Source organism: Cyrtonyx montezumae, unplaced genomic scaffold (assembly GCF_038088225.1).
Source record: "Cyrtonyx montezumae isolate F1298 unplaced genomic scaffold, pur_monq_1.0 scaffold_3, whole genome shotgun sequence".
NCBI lineage: Eukaryota > Metazoa > Chordata > Aves > Galliformes > Odontophoridae > Cyrtonyx > Cyrtonyx montezumae.
The window spans coordinates 117,383,072-117,403,805 of NW_027072034.1; the positions used below are offsets into that span (position 1 = coordinate 117,383,072).

Below are 20,734 nucleotides of genomic sequence, written 5' to 3' on the forward strand. Positions count from 1 at the left end.
TCCAACACTCTCATTCCCTTCTCTGCAACGGCCCCAGTACTTGCTTGACTACAATGCCGCTTGTTTTCACCTGCCTATCTGACAGAAACTAACCCAACCAGTTCAGTCCCTGTTTACCAACTAGTTTGCAGCACAGTCAGACAACTACCAGAGCCAACTTATGAAAGGCAGTGGGACTGCATAATCTGTAAGAAGCAGAACTGCCCCATTTGACAATGGAAGTCACTAGAACCGGCCACGTCTGCAGCATAACTCTGCCCTTATTAGTCGCTAACACACAGAAGTAGCATGAGTTAGTTAGACTGACAACAGCTTACACCAAACAGATGGCAGGCAGAGATGTTCTTCTGAAATTAATCTGAAAAATTTAGCCACATGCTCTGCACAATTGAGAAGTAAGATGCTATGTCCAGAGATATTGATGCTGGGTACCAAGTAAATGCCAGGTGAAGCAAACTTTTTTTTAGAAAGCATTTAAGGTGCTCTCAGTCTGACTACCTTCAGGTACCCTGATCTGTTCTTGGCAGAAGTATTCAGCTTTATCAGCTCCTTGACAATTATCAGTACCGTTGGCCTACAGTTGCCTTTCCAGTAACTCACCATTCTACCACAGCAGCTTCAACAGACAAAAAACAATCAACACACATAGCTGCTCACTCAATCCAAAAGCCAGATTTCTAAACCACAGGATGGCTTTTCATAAAGTAGAACAGGATCTATTCAGCTTGTTTCTCCCCAAACTAGGAAGTGGGAATCCATTCTGAAAAGTGCAGACATCTACCTGGCTCTTAATATAGGAAATGTGACTTGATGCTGGGTTGTTGAAGGGGTTGTGATTGAGGGTTTTTTTTTCCATTTTGTGTGTGCACATGTTTTGTTTGTTTCTTGTTTTTGTTTTTTAGTTGCTTCTTCAGGTGGAGATCTTGAGGGTGTTTGTTTCAAGAGACTGAATTTAAAAAAAAAACAAACTTAACAGTTCTTGCGTACTCACCTGCAACAGTCTTTGAACTCCAGAGCTACCTACACCCAAGCCTCACAAAAAATATGTAGTATATGCTCTACGTTACAAATTTCTAACATTGGGTATTAGGCCAACCAACACTTAGGGAATCTGCACCAGATATTAAGTGTTTTTTCATTCATTTGAGACACTGTTGGAGTGCCTTCAGCCATTCCACTTCCTTCCCAGCAACTAGAACTGACTGCTCCACAGCAACAAAGGGCCTGGATGGCACCTCCTACAGAGTGCTGCCTTGTTGTTCAACTTCCCTGACGAAGATGAGCTATTTAGAAAGACCAGGTTGCCCAATAAAGATGAGCTATTTAGAAAGATGGTGATGCATGACAAGTAGTACAAGTACGGTGTTATTTCATGCAATGCAGAGTCCATAGTCTTGCAACATCTTGAGCAATACTGTCAGTAGATACTATCAGATATCTCGTTCTCAAGCACAATCATCATAAAAGTTTTGGAGGCAAACAGGTAACAAAGCCACAATGGCTCCCCTCAGCCTTTGACAGAAATACACACACATACAAAAATAAAAAAAACAGTTGTGCCCCCCTGCATTGGGCAATGTCAGGCATGCTTTGAGAACACAGCTTTCAGTTCTCAGCGAGGCAATACGTGCTGCTATCTCCCCCAGCCTAGCACCTTTAACCAGTATTAATGCTCCACTGCTGCAAATCCCTTCTTCCTGGGTTACTCACTGCGGCTAATTTTAGAGAAGGCAGCAACAGCAAATTTGTCTTCAGCCTGCTTTATATACCTCTTAATCGGTGCCTTAAACTGAATATGCTGTATCACCTATCTGCTTTAAAAGTTTCTGAACCAGACGGTGACTGGTTTTAAAGGCCTCTTAACCCTCACCAGGGCACTTGGCCTCTGCAGTTGTACCTAAAATGAATTAATTTTCTTCAAAATTTAAATCATTAAATATTTTTCCTCCTTTCAGGAAAAAGGCTTAAAGACATTTTTAACTTCCCCTGTCTCTTGCTGCGCAATTCCCCCCTCCAGTCTACAATCCTCTTCAGATACCACTAAGAACTCTTGCTCCTTGATCAAGCTTTATAGTTGCAGAATTATTTCTTCAGCCACCAACCGCAGAATATACAGTGTCCTCTAAAGCTTTGAGATACCTGACTTTTACACAGCAAATAAGCTCGCAGTCAATTGCAAGCATAGACAGATGCTTCATTTTTAAGAAATCTGAGAGCAAACTGGCTCGTTATCTCTAGCATGCCATCCTCATTTCAAACGCAGATGGAGTAGTTGATTACATTAACTTCTATTTAAGCTATGATACAAGCAAACTGTTTTAGATACACAAATAATGAGTTTAAATATCAGATGTTACTCTGGCTGGCGGGCAGAGCTGTAAGTAGAATAAGCTCCTTCAATCACTGGATAATGCCCATCATTTAGGGTTCTTTATTGGATTTTCAGCTGCTTATAGAGGTCCAGAGGGGCATACTGGCAAAACGGCAACTGTGTAGTCCATAACATATCAAGAAGCTGTTTCTACACATTATTCTATCTACAGTAATCTAACAGCTCAATCCTTCTCAGATGGATTCAGTGAAGCATAGTTATTTTCAGGCCACGTGGAAACTTCAAATAGCACAGAACAAAGCTGAACAGACTTCGGGGGTTGAGTTACATCAGCACTAAGGTTTAATTTAATCTGCAACAATTATTTTTATTCTGGTTACAATCTGACATACTGAATTTAATCTAAAACTCTGTGCAGTTCAGATCCAGGTTAGTGAAACCAGCTATCTATAGTTGTCTACATTACTTGCAGAAGGACAAATTACATCCTTTATTCTAGATTTTGGACACAAGAGTTTTTAGATCTTTACATCACAGCCTATGCAATCTAGCTCTACAGTGAAAAAAGCATATACAGATATCGATGCCGCCTTCTTCATAGCAGGGAAAAAAGCAGATAACATTGGAACAGGAATGCACACAGGAAGCTATAAAGCAGGAAGCAGAGATCTAATAGAAGGGGTCCCCTGAAAGTGAGTGCAGACAATTACTATTCCTGTAAAATTTACAGGAGATATTAAGATTCACTTATTTTGAGGGTGGAAAAAATTTTAATTAATTCTTCAGGAGAAGATTTCTAGCTCAAATTTTGCTTAATTGTTTCTGTGAGTGAAGACAGGAAGTCTGCCAAAAAAGCAACACATCCAAGCATTTTATTTTGGGTGTCAATACAACAAGCAGTGATTATATGAAAATGTTTTGATATAAATTAAGGAAATGAAGTATTTGCAATTCAAGAATGAAAACATACATTATTGCAGGTCCTTGGCTTTGTCTGCACCAATATACACAGAGACCAATGAGCTGGAATGTAGGTTTGTGGAAGGAGCTCATGGCTCCGGCACACAGTGAGCTTACCATGACCCAGTAAAGCAACCATAAGAAAGAAGGCTGAAAGTATCCTGGACTGTATTACCTGAGCTGCCCACAGGTGGAGGGAGGCAATCTTCCCCTCTGTTCAGCACTAGCATGTTTTTTTTTTAGGTCTATCATTACACTTAGATATCTGGTTTAAACCAAAAATAATTTGACTATCAGATTTGCTCCACATTGTTAATAGTGGATTAGTTAAAACAGGATATGCAATAGGGTTGAGTCTTGAAATAAAAACCTGTAGGAAATGAAATAATCCACAACAGAGAAAAATGAGGGGAAATTGAAAGAACAGAGTAAAAAGGGTATATCTGTATGAAGGCATCAGGGCAGTATCAAAGTATAGATGTAGATGCCCCTAAAGACTACCCTACATTCAGGGCAGCCAAACACAGAGGTATCTAAACTCCTCTTACATGTCACTGCTTGACCTGAGAATTTCCAGAGCTCTGTCTATTCCCACTCACCCACCAGTGCATGCCAGGCATCCTGGCAGGGAAGCCAAGCAAAGCACAGTTGTCACACTTTCCCATGACAGGACACTAAGAATATAGAGTATAGCTCGGGGATTAGAAGGGGACACATTTTGTTTCTCCAAGAGGGGTGGACAACATAGCTCCTTCCAGTTGTTAGAGCTGAAACCCACACTTCTCCAAGGAGTGTTCATCTCAGGGCTACTTTTTTTATTACAGACGCATCTTATCTCCCCACTGACGGCCTCATACTCTGCAGAAAAGGATTACAGCCAGAAAAGAATGTAACATAACCCAAACAACCTTTTGGTTAGGGAACTCAGACACAGTCAAGATTATCTTCAGTCCCGCTCCTGTCCTCCTTGAATGCAAACAAGTGAGCACATGTCACTGCACAACCTTTTCTGTGTCCTAAAACATACTACTGCTTTTTCTTAGTCCACTGATCAATTTAATGTTGCTTCCTGTAGGAACAGGACAGTGCACCCTGATTACAAATGCATTCACTGGGGGAAGAAAAAAAATAATTTCAGGAACTGGTGAAGAGGAATTAAAATGTGCCTAACACCTGACTCATTCCTGGCAGACTGTTTGGTGTAATGGTAACACCTCACAGTTGTTGCTCTTCTGGTTTGAAGGTGGCAGTAACATTTTCCTTCTCTTTCCTATCATCTATTAAGATAATCCAAAGGCTCCAAAAAGGCTTTTCCTGAATCATTAGCAAAAACTACTACATACTTCACATTAGGAAAAATAAAACCTGTCTTTCACCACTTTCTTCAGTTAGGAGTTTGAAGGTCAACAATTTCTAAAGAGTCTTAATCAAGGCAAATGATTCACTGAGTACAAAACAAACTATTTTCTTGTATTTCAGTTACAGAAGAAAAGTTTACAGTTTGCATTACATATCACCAACTTTAAATAAAAATTCTGAGAACAATCAAGCCATCTGACAAGTGACAACTCCACAACTTTACAATATGATTTGTTGTACATCTGTTTAAATGCATCCAGAATAAGCTTTCTCTGAAAGGAAGTTCTTACTTCCAGCAATTCAAACCATAGAGTTGCATAAGATAACCTCAAACTGAATATTCACCTTCAGAAAATACAAGAATTAAGGTCAGACACGATGAAGCCAGTTCAGGTTAGATTCCACCCAGAGAGAGAGACAGAAACTTGTGTTTAAAATTAATGTTGAACATTGCTTATTTTCTGTACACCTTAAAATTGCTGCCAGCAAAAACACAACCATGTAATTGTGTCAGTATCAGCAAGCTTACCAGCTGCAACAAAACAGATACACACATCATACAGCAGAGCTTGGTCCCCAGTAGCAGATATGTTAACACACTTGGTTCTCCTGTTCAGTTGTTGGCTTTGTTTGCTTGTTTTACATAAAGTAATATTCAAATTTACAATATTGATCATCTGACATACTTAAAAGACAAAGCTTTACTTTCCAATTTGTGCAACTTTCTCATGATTTTGCCTCCTTTCCTTGCCTCCCTCCCACATAATATCACTAGGTAAGATTGTATCAAAGACAAAATTGAATTAGATGTAGGGCTACTGCATTAAAAATGAGTATTTGGCAGGAATCAATGATCTTCACACTCAAGTCACAGGCATGCACTGACACTCATACTAGGAAAAGAAATAAGCATCACAAGGGCACTGACATGCAGTGAAAATGCACTGTAGAGTTCTCACATATATCTCATAACATAAGGAAGCGCCTTTTGGGAATAATACCAGTTGCATGTGAGGGGTGTATTTACTTCTGTGAGAAGCAGATAACAGCACCTCACATTAGTAAGTCAAGTGCTGGCACCAACACCGCTTAACGTCCTTTCTCCAGTGTACAAGATTTCAACTTCTCTTCCATCAATGAGTTTGTTCAGTATCCAGTACCAGAAGTAACTAAAAGAAGTTTTACACATCCGTAAGAGGGCTTGAGTTTTAAGACCCTCATTTTTCAGTAAGGATGTTAGCCCAATCACTCAACACTGACAGCTAAAACTCACTCTTTTCTTAAGAACAAGAGCAGCATTCAATGCTACCTCTTCCATGCTCATTACAAGAGCAGCACATTTTACCGAAGCACTAAGAGACTCCAAATGATGTCCCCAGAGGTCCCAGGAACTGACACAAGAGAGCACAGCATCAGTAAGTCGCTGCTCACTTTCACATCACATTGATGTGCCCTCAATGCAGACAAGCACTGAAGTAAAAAGTCAGCTTGAGATTTAACAGACTACACTGAGGCACTGTTTTTGTTAACATGTGTTTGGTCCTTTCCTTCCTAAACAACAGAGCACAGTGAAATGCCAGGACAGCTCACTTGGGCTTGAGGTTGTAGCATGCCTGCATGGCACACCATTATCAAGTTAGAAAGCATTATCCTCAGATGTTGAGCGGCAACATTTGCCTGGGCACAACTTCACTTCAGCATGCCTATACTTCTGGTGCTGTTCCAAGCTGCCTGCACTGCTGGGGTCAGATCTGTGAGCACTCTTGCAAGGCACGTGTTGGCTCTGCTGTGCCTCATCCCACCTCCGTTGCTCCCCATACCGTGCTCTGCAAGCCAGCTACTGAAAAGCTCTGAGTGACATTACTGAAACAAAGCTAGAAACCCATACCATTGGCAAGCCAAGCAGAAGTTTTACAAGCGGTTTGGCATAGTAAAACAGCAATTTGTTTGGCTGCTTTTCATTTACACAATTTGGCCTTTGTCTATCCATCCCCAAACATCAATATCCCAAAAGGAAAATGTCAGTCTGTTCAGAAAATACTGCCTGAAAATTGATAAGAATGATAGATCTGATCAATCCCACATCCTGAATATCAAAGGCTTCATCTCTCACAGCATCACCTCTCCTCACACTCATTTTCATGAAAAGTGCTTTAAAAGCTTTTAAGTGAATAAAGCATTAATGTAAATAGAACAGAATTAAATTTATGAAATGAATTTGCTAGGCTGCACACGATACCAGCTGACGGTTTCAAATGAAAATAAATATACTTCTTCATACCGCAATGCATTAAAAATTTAATACAGTCATCCTCACTCCAGTTGGATTTTCAGACAGAATGACGTTGAAGAGTTCTAAGAAAGCTTTCTTGCTTTCATAGCAAACATGAGCATTTAAGGCTGCCTGAGCAACAACAAACTCAGTATTTTCAATAAGAAAGACCAGCTTTAAAGTCTACTTTAGTTAATGCTGGAGTAATGGAGAAAACGGTATTAAATATTAATTCCATTCAAAAGCAGAATTGACCTGAGGAGATGCAACTAGCCACATAAGTCCACATTACCATCACACAGCAGACTTCCAAAGGCTGTTCATACCCCACAGACTGTTATCTCTGTGCATTCATGAGCTAATGTTACAATACATTAGAAAGGACTAGCAGATGAGAAAGAGCTTTGCCGTTTTAAAAGCTGTTCATTTCACTAAAATCTCTCCTCTGCATCACCAGCAAAGCCACAGTGATGTCGCCAACTGCATGTTTGAGCTTTAGCAATGACACAACTGTAAAGCTTGGAGTATTTTTCTGTTTTTTAAGCAAGCACATTGCACCTGCAGAAGTCTTTACTGATTAGTCAGAGATGTTCTGAGACAATGGTGTTTTGTTTTAAAATTATGTAGGGCAAGTATAAATATTGATGTGAAGAGTATGAGTTCATCTTCAATTTGTGCCAACTGTCATGTAAACAGAGCAGAGAAACTACTGCATGATCTTTCAAAAGATGATATAGGAAGTACACATAAAACTGAACTGAGCTCATGAAAACTGCTAACAAATATGGTAACCGTCCACAAAAAGCTAAAACCACAAATGAAGAGTGAAAACAAAATTAATGTGATTTTGCCCACTGGCAGTTAACAGAATAAAACTCCACTGCGAGGCTTAATTCATTTTATTGCCATCGTGTCTCCCTAAGAGAGCTCAGCATTACGAACAAATCAACAGATCGAGGTAAGTTTAAAGAAAAAGGAAAATATTTCATTTTTGATGGGTGCCACAGTGCAGAACACACAGAAATTGGTGCACCAAGCAGCCACCTCCTACCCACACCTCTCCCACCTGTGTAGTCCGCAAACATACAAGTCACAAAACAGAGCCTTTTGAAAATATTTTAATATCCCAGTCAAATTAAGTGCATATTAAATCAAGTATAGGAAAGGAAGATATAGAAGTGCTACACAAGTATCAACGAAATGACATTCTGATATACAAGATCATCATTATCAACTGACCAGTAACAAATTCACAGTTTGCCAGTTAAACTACATAAAACCAGAACCTTCATTTATACTACAAAGAGCGGATAAAACAGAAACAATGGTATCAGCAAGGCTGATATTGAACAATCACAGCACTGCAAGAAATTAGAAGGTGTTGTTTAAATCACTAATGCCAAATCTTAGCATCTTTTGAGTAACATTTAGTTGACAATGAATTTTTACTCTGGAAATTAAAAATAACATCACTCTAAGCACTGTTCAGAAGCTCACTAAAATCTTGTTACAATTCTAATTCTACAAGCTCAGCTACGGACCCCCCCCAATACATCCCTTAGAAATGTTGATTGGACAATGTTTTGTTTTTTTCCTTGCTCCTGTTATTATGCCAGAATGCATATTCTAAACCAGCTGCTATGTTTTATTCCAGAACATCAAATAAACAAATAGATCAAGTTACAGATCTAAGGGAAAGAAGCGTTAACTTTCAGATGTACATATACTTCACACAAAGCCAGTTTTGCAAGAAAACTGGAAAGGAAAAACCTCATACATATAATAGTACATGTTATTACAGCTTCACAAATGAAGACATTTGAATACTCACTACTTTATAGCGCTTATTATGGTAGAATACATCTACTTTAATATATATTAATAAGCCTTTCCACTTCACAGATGGGAACAGAGAGGGGGAAAACATGGCTTACTCAAATTAAGACTATAAAAGGATTTGAAACAATCAATTACACAAGTGCTAGTCTGGGATCTTTATTATTACTAGTTTCTTCTCAGTTTAACCAAAACTATTTCAGCTTTGGTATTCTTAGAGTCTCTTGAAATTCCTTAATTCTTTGGCAGAGGACACAGCTGGACACAGAGGACACAGAGGACTTGAGCTCAGGCCTCCACCTCGCGCTACGGAAACGAGGCAAAAACCAAAAACAAGTAAGAACAACAAACGTGTTGATTTCTCCTGAGGTCTGAAACATACTCCTAACTTCCACAAGAAGAATTTAAAGCTTGCATATCATAGAGGCCAGCAAGTCAGCACAACAGCCTCTGGTGCCAGATGAAAGCTCTAGTGACCAGACAATGATTTGTTGATTCAGCTCAGGCTCCTGAACATATGTAGATGTGTCTCACAGTTACAAGGTGTTAATTTTCAATAAACAGCAGATCCACACCAAAAGGCATTTGTAACAGCCTTTGCACCCTTCTTGCCACAAGTCTTACCATGCCCCATCCCATGCTCCCTGTAAGAGAAGCTCAGGAGCTTCACCCAATGGGAGTGATGGGAGATCTCCGGGCCACACACTGCAGCTGCCCTGGAGGTGCCTCACCCACCAAGGACCCCAGTCGATATGCAGATGGATCCAGGTCGAGCACATGAGACACAAGGCAGGCTTGCATCTGCAGACTGAGACACAGCAGTGAGGTTCCACTGATCCCGACAGGACAGCTGCACCATCTTTCCTCGCCCACTGTCATCTCTCCCAGCAGCACGGCTCTGAGCAGTGCACTGCAATGGTCCAGCACTTATCTCAGCCCTGATGAGCCTGTTGGGCTCTGCAGCCCAGCAGAACGTTTTTGATCAGTTTTCTGAGCAGAGTTGACTTCTCAAGCAATCTCACAAGCACTGACCCAGCAAAAGAGAAATTATAGGAGCCAGCAGCAGGCCAGCCTCTCTGAGCAGCAAAGAGTCAGTGGAGCCCATCGTGCAGAACCTCATGCACACAGCCTCAAAACAAAGAACCAATTCAGGAAAGGTGGCCACTATAGCATGTATGTTCCCTTCTTTTCTTGAGGAGTCAGACAGCCCCCGGAGTACAAAGAAGGGTAGTGGGATACATGACACCCTCTTAACAGCTATAAGAAGGAACCTTCTGACTTCAGAGCTGAGATCAGGCTAAGTAGCAACCAAGAAATGTTATGTTTCTTCAGAGACTAAAGGAAGAACACGCTCAAATCCATACAAATAAAAGAAAAACTAAGTTCTCTGGGAAGTTACTCTTCTTTGCTGATTTATTTTTCCATTTGCGGAAAATGTAACAAGTCTCAAGGGACTCACAATTTAAATGATCATCAAAGTACAAGAGTCACCTTCCATTTCAAGTGATGCCACTTCATGGCAAAGTTGTAAAAAGCATCAAAAGCTCAATGGCAAAGTTCCACATACCATCAGTGAACTGCTCCAAGATTAAAGGAAAAAAGTTAATTCTTTCAAGAAGGCCTCACAGAACACAGAATTAATCTTGAGAGCAAGATCAATTAAAAAATGATTACACAAATGTAATCAGTTGGGCTTTGTGTAGTAACAGTAGTACGTATATATGTGCTGCAATGAAGGGACACAGCTGAGAGCAGTATTTCCTTTCCTTCCCCCTAACCTGCCCAAACAAAACACCGATTTCTAAACTGCCAAGTTTCATTTACATATCACTGAAGATGCAATTGCATGTAAAGCTGTGCTAAGGCAGATGGACAGTTCTCTTTCTTCCCTCTCTTTATGAGAAACCGAGAGAGCACAGCTTTGTTGACATAATGATGAAGTTTTAAGGAGAACTCTTAATTGTGAACAAAAGGGATGCTCCCTTCTTCCCCCACCAGCCTGGCTTTGAAGAATAATACATTCCCTTTGTTTAAAAAAAAAATTGTTAATGTTACAAAAATAAATAAATAAATAAAATAAAATAAAGATTGTTTGGGAACAGGATTCCTATACCCAATGTAACACTGGGAATTGCATATAACACTAGATAATTTCTTAGCCTACCTGCCACTGAGAAGTGCTGGAAGCTCAGTGTACACTCGCTGACAGACAAAACATCGCTGGAGAAGTGCCATGCAGAAAGCTGTACAGGGCACTCACATTTTGTAGTTGTCAGTTTGACTTGACTTCTCTGTGTTCCATTAAAGCCAGCGCTGTACCAGCGCAGCTTCACAAAGCACACAGCCTCAGAAAGCTAACTCCACGGTTATTTATCTCTCAAGCATTTCAGACAGTGTTACACCGTGCAAACAAAAGCTGCATCATATGCTTAAAGAAACACAAGGTCGTTCAGACCTACTGCAAACCCAGTACATGATAATAGGTGACATCTATGCAATGCCCCTAGATCTAGTGGACTGCATGAATCGTGGACAGGAAAATAAAAAAATAAAAGGGACAAAGACTTCCATGCTGACAATAGGATTTCTGCACACTCCACAGACCCGTACTGAGAATAGTTAACTGTACAACAGGGCCATGTGCCTGCCCAGGCCACACACCTTTAACCTTACACAGACAATATGTACCACCGTGACAAAAGAAGGCAGGATGCAGCTGATCTACTAACTGTGGGAGAGCATCAAAAACCGGAGTCAGGGAAGAATGCCAAGGGTTATGCAAGGACACCGGGTACAGTCAGAAGACAAAGCCCAGAGCTTACACAGGCGTTAAGGAGCTACTGGACAGCCTCAAGGAAAAGTTGAGCACACAGTGAGGTAAAGGAGTTTTTCTGCTGGAGAATGTTCCAGACAAGGCAGAAGGGGACAGGCAGCTTAGTGGGGTGCTAAATAAAAATAAAAAGATGATAAGGAAATAAAAGGACTGCACGAGAGATACAAACTGTCAAAGTACCAAGGAAAACTATGAAGCCCACAGCACAAACATACAAGGTCGCAGCCAGGTGCTCAGCCCACATACAGAGCAACTAAACCCAAAGCACAGGCTCATAACCTCGTAAGGCACATCAACAACGTTTGCTTTAAACAATGTTTGCTTTTACTGAAATGCTAGCCAGAAAAAAAGGAAGACAAGAAACCAATCCACCCGCAACTTTTAAGAACCCAGGTTGTGCGTTCTCCTTCGGAAGCCAGGCAGCAGCCTCCCGCCGCTCCAACCAATGGCAGGAGTCCCCGGAGCCGAGCGCAGCTGGGAGAGGACAGAGGCCTCCCACGGCCCCGTCCCTTTGTCACTGGCCTGGAGCACGCAGCGAGACCTCAGCGAGGCGGCTGCCAGCTCCCCCGCGCACCTGGGGCTCAGTACCACTGCCCTGCCGACTATACGGCAGCACTCCGGCTGCGATCTTTATGCAGCCCCCGACTTTGAAGAGCTGCGGAGTAGTCCACCGCAGCGCAGTCAGCGCTCTTCTATAAACAACATGAGCAACCAGCGTGGCTGTAACTGGGGGATATCGGTACACGGGAGCGGCGCTTTGGTCCAGGCTGAGTGCTATCAGAGCTGTTTCAGAGTTACAGAGATAACACACAGAGACACAGCCGTAGGACAGCCCCAGACGTGCAGCTTTTATGCAGTTCTGACAAATTTACTCAAAGCCCCCAAACAAGCCGCTGCGTTTCCAGTCCCGAACACCGAGAGGCTGCCCTCAAAGGTACGACAACCGCGACTCTTTAGTTTACGGAGCCGCCTGAATACAGTTCGTTACACCGTGCTTTGAGCGGAGGGAAACACGCACGCGAAAAAGCGGCCACAGCAAGTCGGCACCCGAAAAAGCGAAAGCGCTCCGTTCTCCTTACGGCACGGCGCACCCCGCTCCCAGCCGGGGCTTCTCCCCAGTCGGTGCGCTGCGCCTCTCCGCGCCGCGCCGGCAGGGGGCGCCACAACCGCCGGCCGCCCGTTTTTGTGACGGGGTATTTAAATGTCCGCTGTCAATCACCGCGCACTTCCTACGCCGCCGCCGGGGCTCCCCGCATAATGGGGGCGGCCGCCGGGCCCCGCCGCCCGACCCCGCCGAGCCCCGCGCCGCGGGTCCCCCAACTTGCTCCTTTGTTCGGCCGCCCCCCCCCTCCCGACCGAACACTATTATCCGCACGCGGGCACACGCGCGCACGCCAGACGGCCGCCCGCGCACCGGGCTGCGGCCGTCACGGCGCGAACAAAACCCGCGGACAGCCGCGGCTCCCGGCGCGCTGCCGCCGCGTCCCGGTGCGGAGCCGTGGGGACGCGTCCCCCGCGTCGCCGCAACTTTGGGGCCGGGGACCCGCGGCCGCCGCTCGCACCGCGTGCCCGGGGCCGGCACCGCGCCGGGAGTGACCCGAGCGAGGGGCGGCCGGGCCGCTTGGAGGGGAGGTGAAGAAGACGGGGCGAAGGGGGAGGAGGGGGGGGGGGGGGTGCCGTGGCTATTGTCCGCCGGCCGGTACCGGGCTGGGGGTGCCCGCCGCCGCCGCCGCCGTCCCACCGCTCCCCGCCGCCCGCCGGCGCTTACCCGCCGTGGAACCAGTCCTTGCAGATGTCGCACTCGATCATGAAGCGACTCACGTCGTAAGGCTCCCTGCACACGCAGTACACGGGGGTGGTGGCGGCGGCCGCCGCCGCTCCGGCCATCTTTAAAGAACTCCCTGACTGAGGCGCCCGCCGCTCCTCCCCCGCCCGCCGCCGCCGGCACCAATAACAACAGCGCGCGTGCCAGCCCCACACGCCGCGCGCGCCCCGCCGCCCAGAGGCAGGCGGCGCGGGAGCGAGCGGACAACAGCGCGCGGGGACGCGCGCACGTGCGTCACCCGGCCCCCGGGTGGGGGGGGGGGGGAGGCAGGGAGCGAACCCCGCGCCTGCGCCCCGCGGGCCGCCCCGCACTTGCCACTGATCGTGCGCGGAGAGCGGGCCCCCATTGGTTGCCGGGTGGGGGAGCGCACGTGCCGCCCGCCCGTCCCTCCCCTAGCGGGGAGGGGAGAGGGGAGGCACGCGCTGGACCGCCCCCCTCCCCCGGGCCGTGTCACGCGGGGAGGCGGTGGGGGAGGGGCAGGGTGCCGCGAGGACACGGAGAGAAAGAGCGCGGGCCACGGCGCGCGCCTCCCCCCCCCCCCGCCTTCCCTTCTTACGTAACCGCGGCGGAAGCAGCCGAGCAGCGCCGAGGACACCCGAAGGCCGGGCCGCCCGCGCAGGCGCGAACGCTTAACACGAGAGCCAGTGCTGAGTTTAACAGCGGTGGAAAGCACTGATAAGTAACAAATGGTGGTTTTGAGGTGCCTGGAAATACAGTGTCCCGGGGCACCTTCATAGAAACGTGGACTCGTAAAGGTGGGGAAAGACCACCGAGATCATGCCGTCCAGCCAGCAGTCCATCCCCACCGCGCCCACTGAGCACGTCCCGCAGTGCCACGGTTCACGTTACAGCTGTACACGCAGCCACGCTTTGCAGCCTGAAGGCAGACAGCTCCCTGCTCCTTAGTCGCTGTTTCTTGGATTGTCACGTGCTGAGTTTTATCTTGAGGCTGGGAGTCACCAGCTGCTGTGGTAACTTTATCCAAATTGGCCATAAAAATGCACACATGTTGTGTTTAGGAGGTCTCTGTGACTAAACCCTTAATCACCTTGGTTAAAACACACTCTGGGTATTCCCACAAGAGGTGGACGAGGCTGCCTGACTTGCCTTGTGCTCTTCTTTTCAGGGCTGGCTCGGTGTTGCTTGATTCAGTTTGAGTTGACGCAGACAAGGGTTGTCCAGTGGTGAGAGTGCCAAGAATGAGGAAGCAGGATGAAGCAGGTCCCCTGCAGGGACTTTCCCTTCACCAGCCTGCAGCAAGCGTAGGTTTCGGGGAGAAAGAAGTTACAGCCTCAATCACACAAAGCTAAACTCAATATTTAACAAGCACTTTCTCTGCTACCACAAACAACGTCCTTTTGCTGTTGTGATTTCTGTCAGAGCAAGCAGTATCAGCGACGCAGTCCGCTGTGGGCACTCTTTGAGCAGGTGGGGAATGTCTACTTCATCTGCTACAAAAACATAACGTAAAACAGCTCTGTCGTGTTCCCTGTCAGATCCACTCTTCTCAGCTCTTCTCTGCCCAAGACTTCTCTCCAAGCACAAATCCATTAAACTGTACTTGAATGTAGCACAACAAAAATTCAGAAAAGCAAAAAGACCACACGCTCACTGAAAGAGAATTACAAAACTACTTTTAATAAGTATTCTTCCCAGAAACGTGGGTAGCCTCATTACATGCAGTTTAGAAGCAGAAATGGCAATATCAGTCTCGAATGTACGTAAATGAAGTAAGTCTGGTTAGGGCGTGCTCCCTGAAACATGAGGAGAAGGGTTGTCCCGCTCTGCTCTGCACTGTGTGGCCTCACCTCGAGCACTGGGTGCAGTTTGGGGTGCCACAATAAGGTGGGGGTTCTACACCAGAGGGCAGTGGGCATGAAACAGGCTGCCAGGGCAGTGGGCACGGCCCCAAGTACCAGTGTTCAAGGGGCACTTGGAAATTGCTCTCAGACATGAGAGTTTGGTTTGGGGCAGTTCTGAGTGGAGTCAGGAATTTGACTTGATGATCCTCATGGGTCCCTTCCAGCTCAGCATATTCTGTGATTCTTTGATCCTTCCATGCTCAGCTCCACCAGCACATGCTGTGCCTGGCACAGCCACTGACAAACTTAGCTTTCACCCTATGTACCCAGCCAGCCCCAGCTGTCACCAGCCCTGTGCCCAGGCTCCAGCAAAGACCCTGAAAACACGCCTATGATTGCTGGCAGGTGGCAAGTTCCAGTGCTCAGAGGCGGTGGCTTCACACCACGTTTGGGGCAGTGGATGAAGAGAGCACCCATCACTGCACACCACAAGCACCCACAGTCCATGCCTGGCCTCGCGTGTCTCCCCAAGCATATGCCATGCATTGCTCAGGATGTGTGGAGCAGGAAGATTTCAGTGAGAAGAGGGAGCAGGGCAGGGAGGCTGCTGAAAGGGAGTAAAGGAGATGTCCCATTTCCTGCGACTTCTTCGTCTCTCTTGGGTACTGGCTGAACCACGCATACGTATGCTTCTATAGATCAAGTGTCTCCTGGGAGCAGGGGACAGAACTCACACCCATCATTTTGGGGCTGTTGGCACTCAGGACTGGCTGTACGAACACAGAAGCTGCTGTACTCAGCAGATGAAAGCTTAGCCTGCGAGCAGTCGGGACCAGGAAAAATCAGAAAAAGAAGTCAGACATGAATGGGTGTTTTCAGAGTAGCAAGAAAAGAATCAGATAAGTTGCTGGGAAAACACAGGGGTAAGAGGTACTTTCCCCATCCTCAGACATTTTTTTACTGTATTTTTGTCCATTTTGCAAGAGGACTCCTTTTTAATTTTTTTCTTTATTTCCACATCAAGAGGATGTAGGCTGCCAAAAACCAAAGCTCTGGAATAAAAAGCGTTCCATTTCTCCGCATGAAACTGCCCAGAGTCTACCCAGAATTGGCAGTACGATCTTTGCATCTGCAGAGAAAATACTGAGTCATGTTGTCAGCCCACACACATCTAACAAAAATAAAAGCGGCCCAACGATTCAAGATTCACCCCCTCACCACGTAAAGAAAGCACAAGTCATTCAAGCATGCCTCGTGCGTCGGAGACCTTTAGAAAACACCCGGTGCAGGGAACATTCGCCCCCACAGCACCCACGCGCCATTCCAAACCGGCGACAGCGTTCTCAGCCCATTCAGCAGCCCGTTGTGACAGCACTCGCTGCAGCGTCCGTGGAGGAAGTTGCCAAGCCTTGAAGGTTTCTGTTGAAACTAAACACCACAGCCTGTGTTAAACACCGCACGGCTCATGCGAGGGGTGTTGGAATGGTGCAACACACTGTACGTCGCTTGAGTCTGAGGCAAAGGCGGCTAGGAGTCCTGGACTTTACTGCATAGAAGAAGTAGTAAATTTAAAGCATGGCTTGTATGAGATGTCAATGAGCTCTTTTTCTGCAAGAGTTAATCCTGTATGAGGACATCAGCTCTCCCTGCACTGGGCTCACTGGATTTGAAGGCACTCAAAATGAGGCAGACCTGGAGGCTTTTACACATTACAGGATTTGGGGTATTGCCCCTTCCCCTATCTGACACCGTGCCCTAGCAAAAGAAAACAAGTCTCCGTGTTCCATCCGGCTGCTGAAAAGCTCTCTTCCCTCTTTGGTGGTGATGCCGGTGGAAGCACTAGTGGCTGAGTATGGAGCTGCCCAGCTGGTGATGGGAGGTATTGGTCTCAAGTTGCACCAGGAGAAGTTCAGGTCGGACATTAGGAAACATTTCTCCTCAGAAAGGGCAGTGCTGCAGTGGCACAGGCTGCCCGTGGTGGTGGTGGTGGACTCACCATCCCTGGAGGTGTTCCAGAGCCGTGAGGATGTGGCACCGAGGGACACTGTTAGTGAGCACGGTGGGGATGGGCTGGTGTTGGACTGGATGATCTTAGAGGTCTTTTCTAACCTCAACAATTCTGTGATTCTGTGTGATAGAAAAGGGACGTCACTGCGCAGGGGATGCATCATTGCACAGTTGCCGTGGGGTCAGGAGCCCAAAGGCCATACCTAATTTGTGTTTCTTTTTACACAGCATGGTTGTAATTGCAGCAAAAAGCACCCTACTGGGTTTTGCGCTGGAAGTTGGGACCAGTTTTCAGAGCAGCTAGGGCAGTGGGGGGCAACACCAAACGGGAAGAAAAGGCAAAATCTCCAGCACCCCATCTCTCAGCATTTCCTTTATTGTTCAGGAAGGCCACGTACTATGTTTGCAACAGTTTAAGATGCAACTCACTCAAAATGTGACAAATGCCTAATACCCATTATAGGAAGGAAAAACAAAAAGAGAACTGAGAGCTGCCACAAGCCTGAGAATGAGCTCTCTGACATCTCCTCTTGGATGCTCCCGTGCATCCATGCATCCCATGGCCGTGCCTGTCCCCATATGTCGCAGCAGCAGCACTGCAGCCAGTACTGTGTGGCAGCAGGAGGATAAAAGCACCTGAGCAGCTCCCAATGTGTTTGCCTTGTAGCTTGGGCTTTCCGGAAACGCAGAGGTGCAGCTTGCTGCCCAAGGAATGCTATCGCTGTGGAAAAATCCTTAATTTCAGCTTTCCTCCATTTGGATGCTGGGAATACGTACTCTTGTTCACCTCTTACTTCAGCTTAATTCCTTGAAAGCAAAGAAAATATATTAAAAGAAAGAAAGAAAATAAAATCAAACCCAGGAGCTTTACTTCACTTTGGAGCGCGGTTTAGATGTCAGGTTCAGGGTGGGATGAGCTGCATGCTAAGAATCTAAGAGAAAGCAGCCGGAGGAGCTCAGCTGTCGCTGTCTACCCTTGGCCATAAAGCCAGCCCCAGAGGCTGCGGGCCCCTGAAGCGGCCCCTCTGTGCCCCCCCAGCACATCCACTGCCAGAGCCTGGCTGCTCCCCAAGGGCCCGGCCCCACTGGTGCAGGGGGACAGGGAAGAGGGGGGCAGATGAATATGCAAACAATCCTATTTGCACTGCGTGCAAGGTCTTTGTCACCACGGTGGAGCACGCTGTCTGTTTTCCTTTCCTGGTATTATCAGACACACCCTTCCCATGTACGCCTTATCAAACCCTGTACTGGTGTCGGCCTTGTGAGGGCACGGGCTGATTGCTGCTTGGCTAATATCAGCCTGCCAGCTGCGGCTTTATTTTGTTCAAACATTACGGCCAGTCATAAAATCGAAGCGTAAAAACTACAGCTGCCATTTAAAACACAAAAGCACCATTTCTGACCCCGCTGATCAGTGACGAGATGTGAGGCCCCTGGCATCACCCCAGAAGCACGACACGGGGCAGGAAGGATGGCAGGAGCTGTGCTGGCCGTGCCTGGGAGCAGGCAGATGAGAGTTGTCTCTGTCCAGATCCACAGCCCCAGAGGCTGAGCAGCCTCATGTACCGAGCACATCCAGCACCCAGGGACAAGCCTGTTGTTGCACACCTGCCCTCCATGCTGCTCACCTGCCCTGGGACAAAGGAAGTGGAGGAGGCTGGGAACAGACAGGCGGCCACTGGAACAAAGCTGCCTGGATGGGGCAGGAGGCTCCCTCCTGCCTATTGTTTGGCCTCTTTTGTTCTCCTGAGCTGCGCTGGTCCCAAACTGCCCCAACAGGGTGCTGGGAGCAGGACAGAAAGGGCTTTGTTAGGGGCAGCCCCTCATTGGTCCCTGCCCTCCTGCAGACAGCTCTGGTTCCAGAATGTGCAGCAAGGGCCAAGCACAGGCTTAGTGCACCGAGGCTGTCAGCGAAGCAGGGCAGGATGCCTGAAGGTCCCTGCAGGGGCAGGAGTGGTGAGGAGGCAGATGGATACATCCAGCTAGATGCTGCTTCTCAGCATTGTGCTGGGAAAAAAAAAAATCCTGACATTTTCTGGTAGTAAGAGCTGCTCATTAAAGAGGAAGGCTCTATCCAAAGCTCAGTTTCTCTTCCTGTTTTACATTACATTAGGTATATTTAAAAGAAATTCTACACAACTGTTGCCAAAAACAGCTCCTTTGGGTGTCCAGATAAGCTTTGCTCAGAAACAAAGTTAAAAAAGCAACTGTAGAAATCCAATTTAAAAATAAACGCTAGAAACCATGATGCCTGAACACCATCACCTCCTTCCTTCAAGCTCTGTATTTCACTGAGAAGCTTCAGCTGATGAGCAGCACTCCCACTGAGTTCAGGGGACAGGAGACTTCCAGGCACAGCCATTTCACAGACATGCCCAGATCCACCAAGATGGGACTGAATAAGGCCAGGTGAAACACAAGGCCTTCGCCTTAGTCTATGAAAAAGAGAATGGACAAAGATCAGTGTTACACAGGAGGTCAGTGGTGCTGTTTCGGGGCCAAGGGCTGAGCCCATGGCACTGGTGAAGGCAGGCAGGGTGTAATCAGGGACGTGGGACAGCCAGGGGCTGGCCAGAGGCTGCCTGTGGTTCCCACATGGTGCTGGACTCAGCAGGTAAATCATTGATGGCAGCACTCCCGTGAGCAAAGTTCAGTGTGTGGTTTTTGCTCTCCTGGAATAATCATTCGCAAAGCCTGTGGCACAGGATTTCTAGGAAGAGAAGAGACACCCAAAACAAGCAGCCTAGAGACCCCGCTGCATATCTGAGCCACCAGACACTACTCTCAGCCACCTCTCCGTGCCTGAGGAGCCAGCTGTGCCCAGAAAAATAAAGCAAAAAGTGACCCGGAAGGCAGCAGACATTGCATCCTGCAATGAGAATGCAGGGTGAACTGTCTGCAGCTTTCTAGGCACACGCGAACTCTGGGCTGGCTCTGGCTGCCATGCTTCCCAGGTGCACTTCAGCCTGGTGGGACAGCCCTTCTCCCTCACAATCACAGAAGTAGATTTGGTTGCTGAGAGAAGCTGTGGGTGCCCCATCCCTGGAAGTGCTCGGGGCCACGTTGGATGGGGCCCTAGGCAGCCTGAGCTGCTGGGTGACACCCCATGGCAGGAGGGTGGGACTGGGTGGGCTTGAGGGGCTCTTCCAACCCAAACCATTCTATGATTGTACGATACATACAATGCAGAGAAAGAAACCAAGTGGCACTTCAGCTGCCACTAACCAGAAGCAATGGGGCATTTGGGCCACTGCCCAAACAGGGAGGGAAGAAGAAAGCTTAACCACAAAGAGGAACTCAGTCTCTGTGAAACAGACAAAGAGGATGTCGTGAAACACTTCAGGAAGCACTAAGGAAAAGATGGAGGAAGCCAGAGGCTCTGAAAGTTCTGATTGCTCTGGGAGCTGCATGTTCTAGCCAAAGAAATAGCCCCTGAGCCCCACTCCTGGAGAGGGGGCACAGAGCTGGAAAGGAGGGAGTGTTCCGTTGGCTAAATTAATGTGAAAGC

At 47.0% G+C, this 20,734-nt stretch overlaps 1 protein-coding gene across 1 annotated transcript in view; it reads right to left on the reverse strand.

The window, feature by feature from the left end:
• Positions 1-13,584, reverse strand: part of KDM7A (lysine demethylase 7A) — a 54,100-nt gene extending 40,516 nt beyond the window's left edge. The window contains exon 1 of the mRNA XM_065743152.1: positions 13,361-13,584. Within this exon, the coding sequence (XP_065599224.1) occupies positions 13,361-13,479 (119 nt within the window). The 5' untranslated portion in view covers positions 13,480-13,584. The remainder of the gene's footprint in view (positions 1-13,360) is intronic.
• Between the last annotated feature and the right edge of the window lie 7,150 nt (positions 13,585-20,734).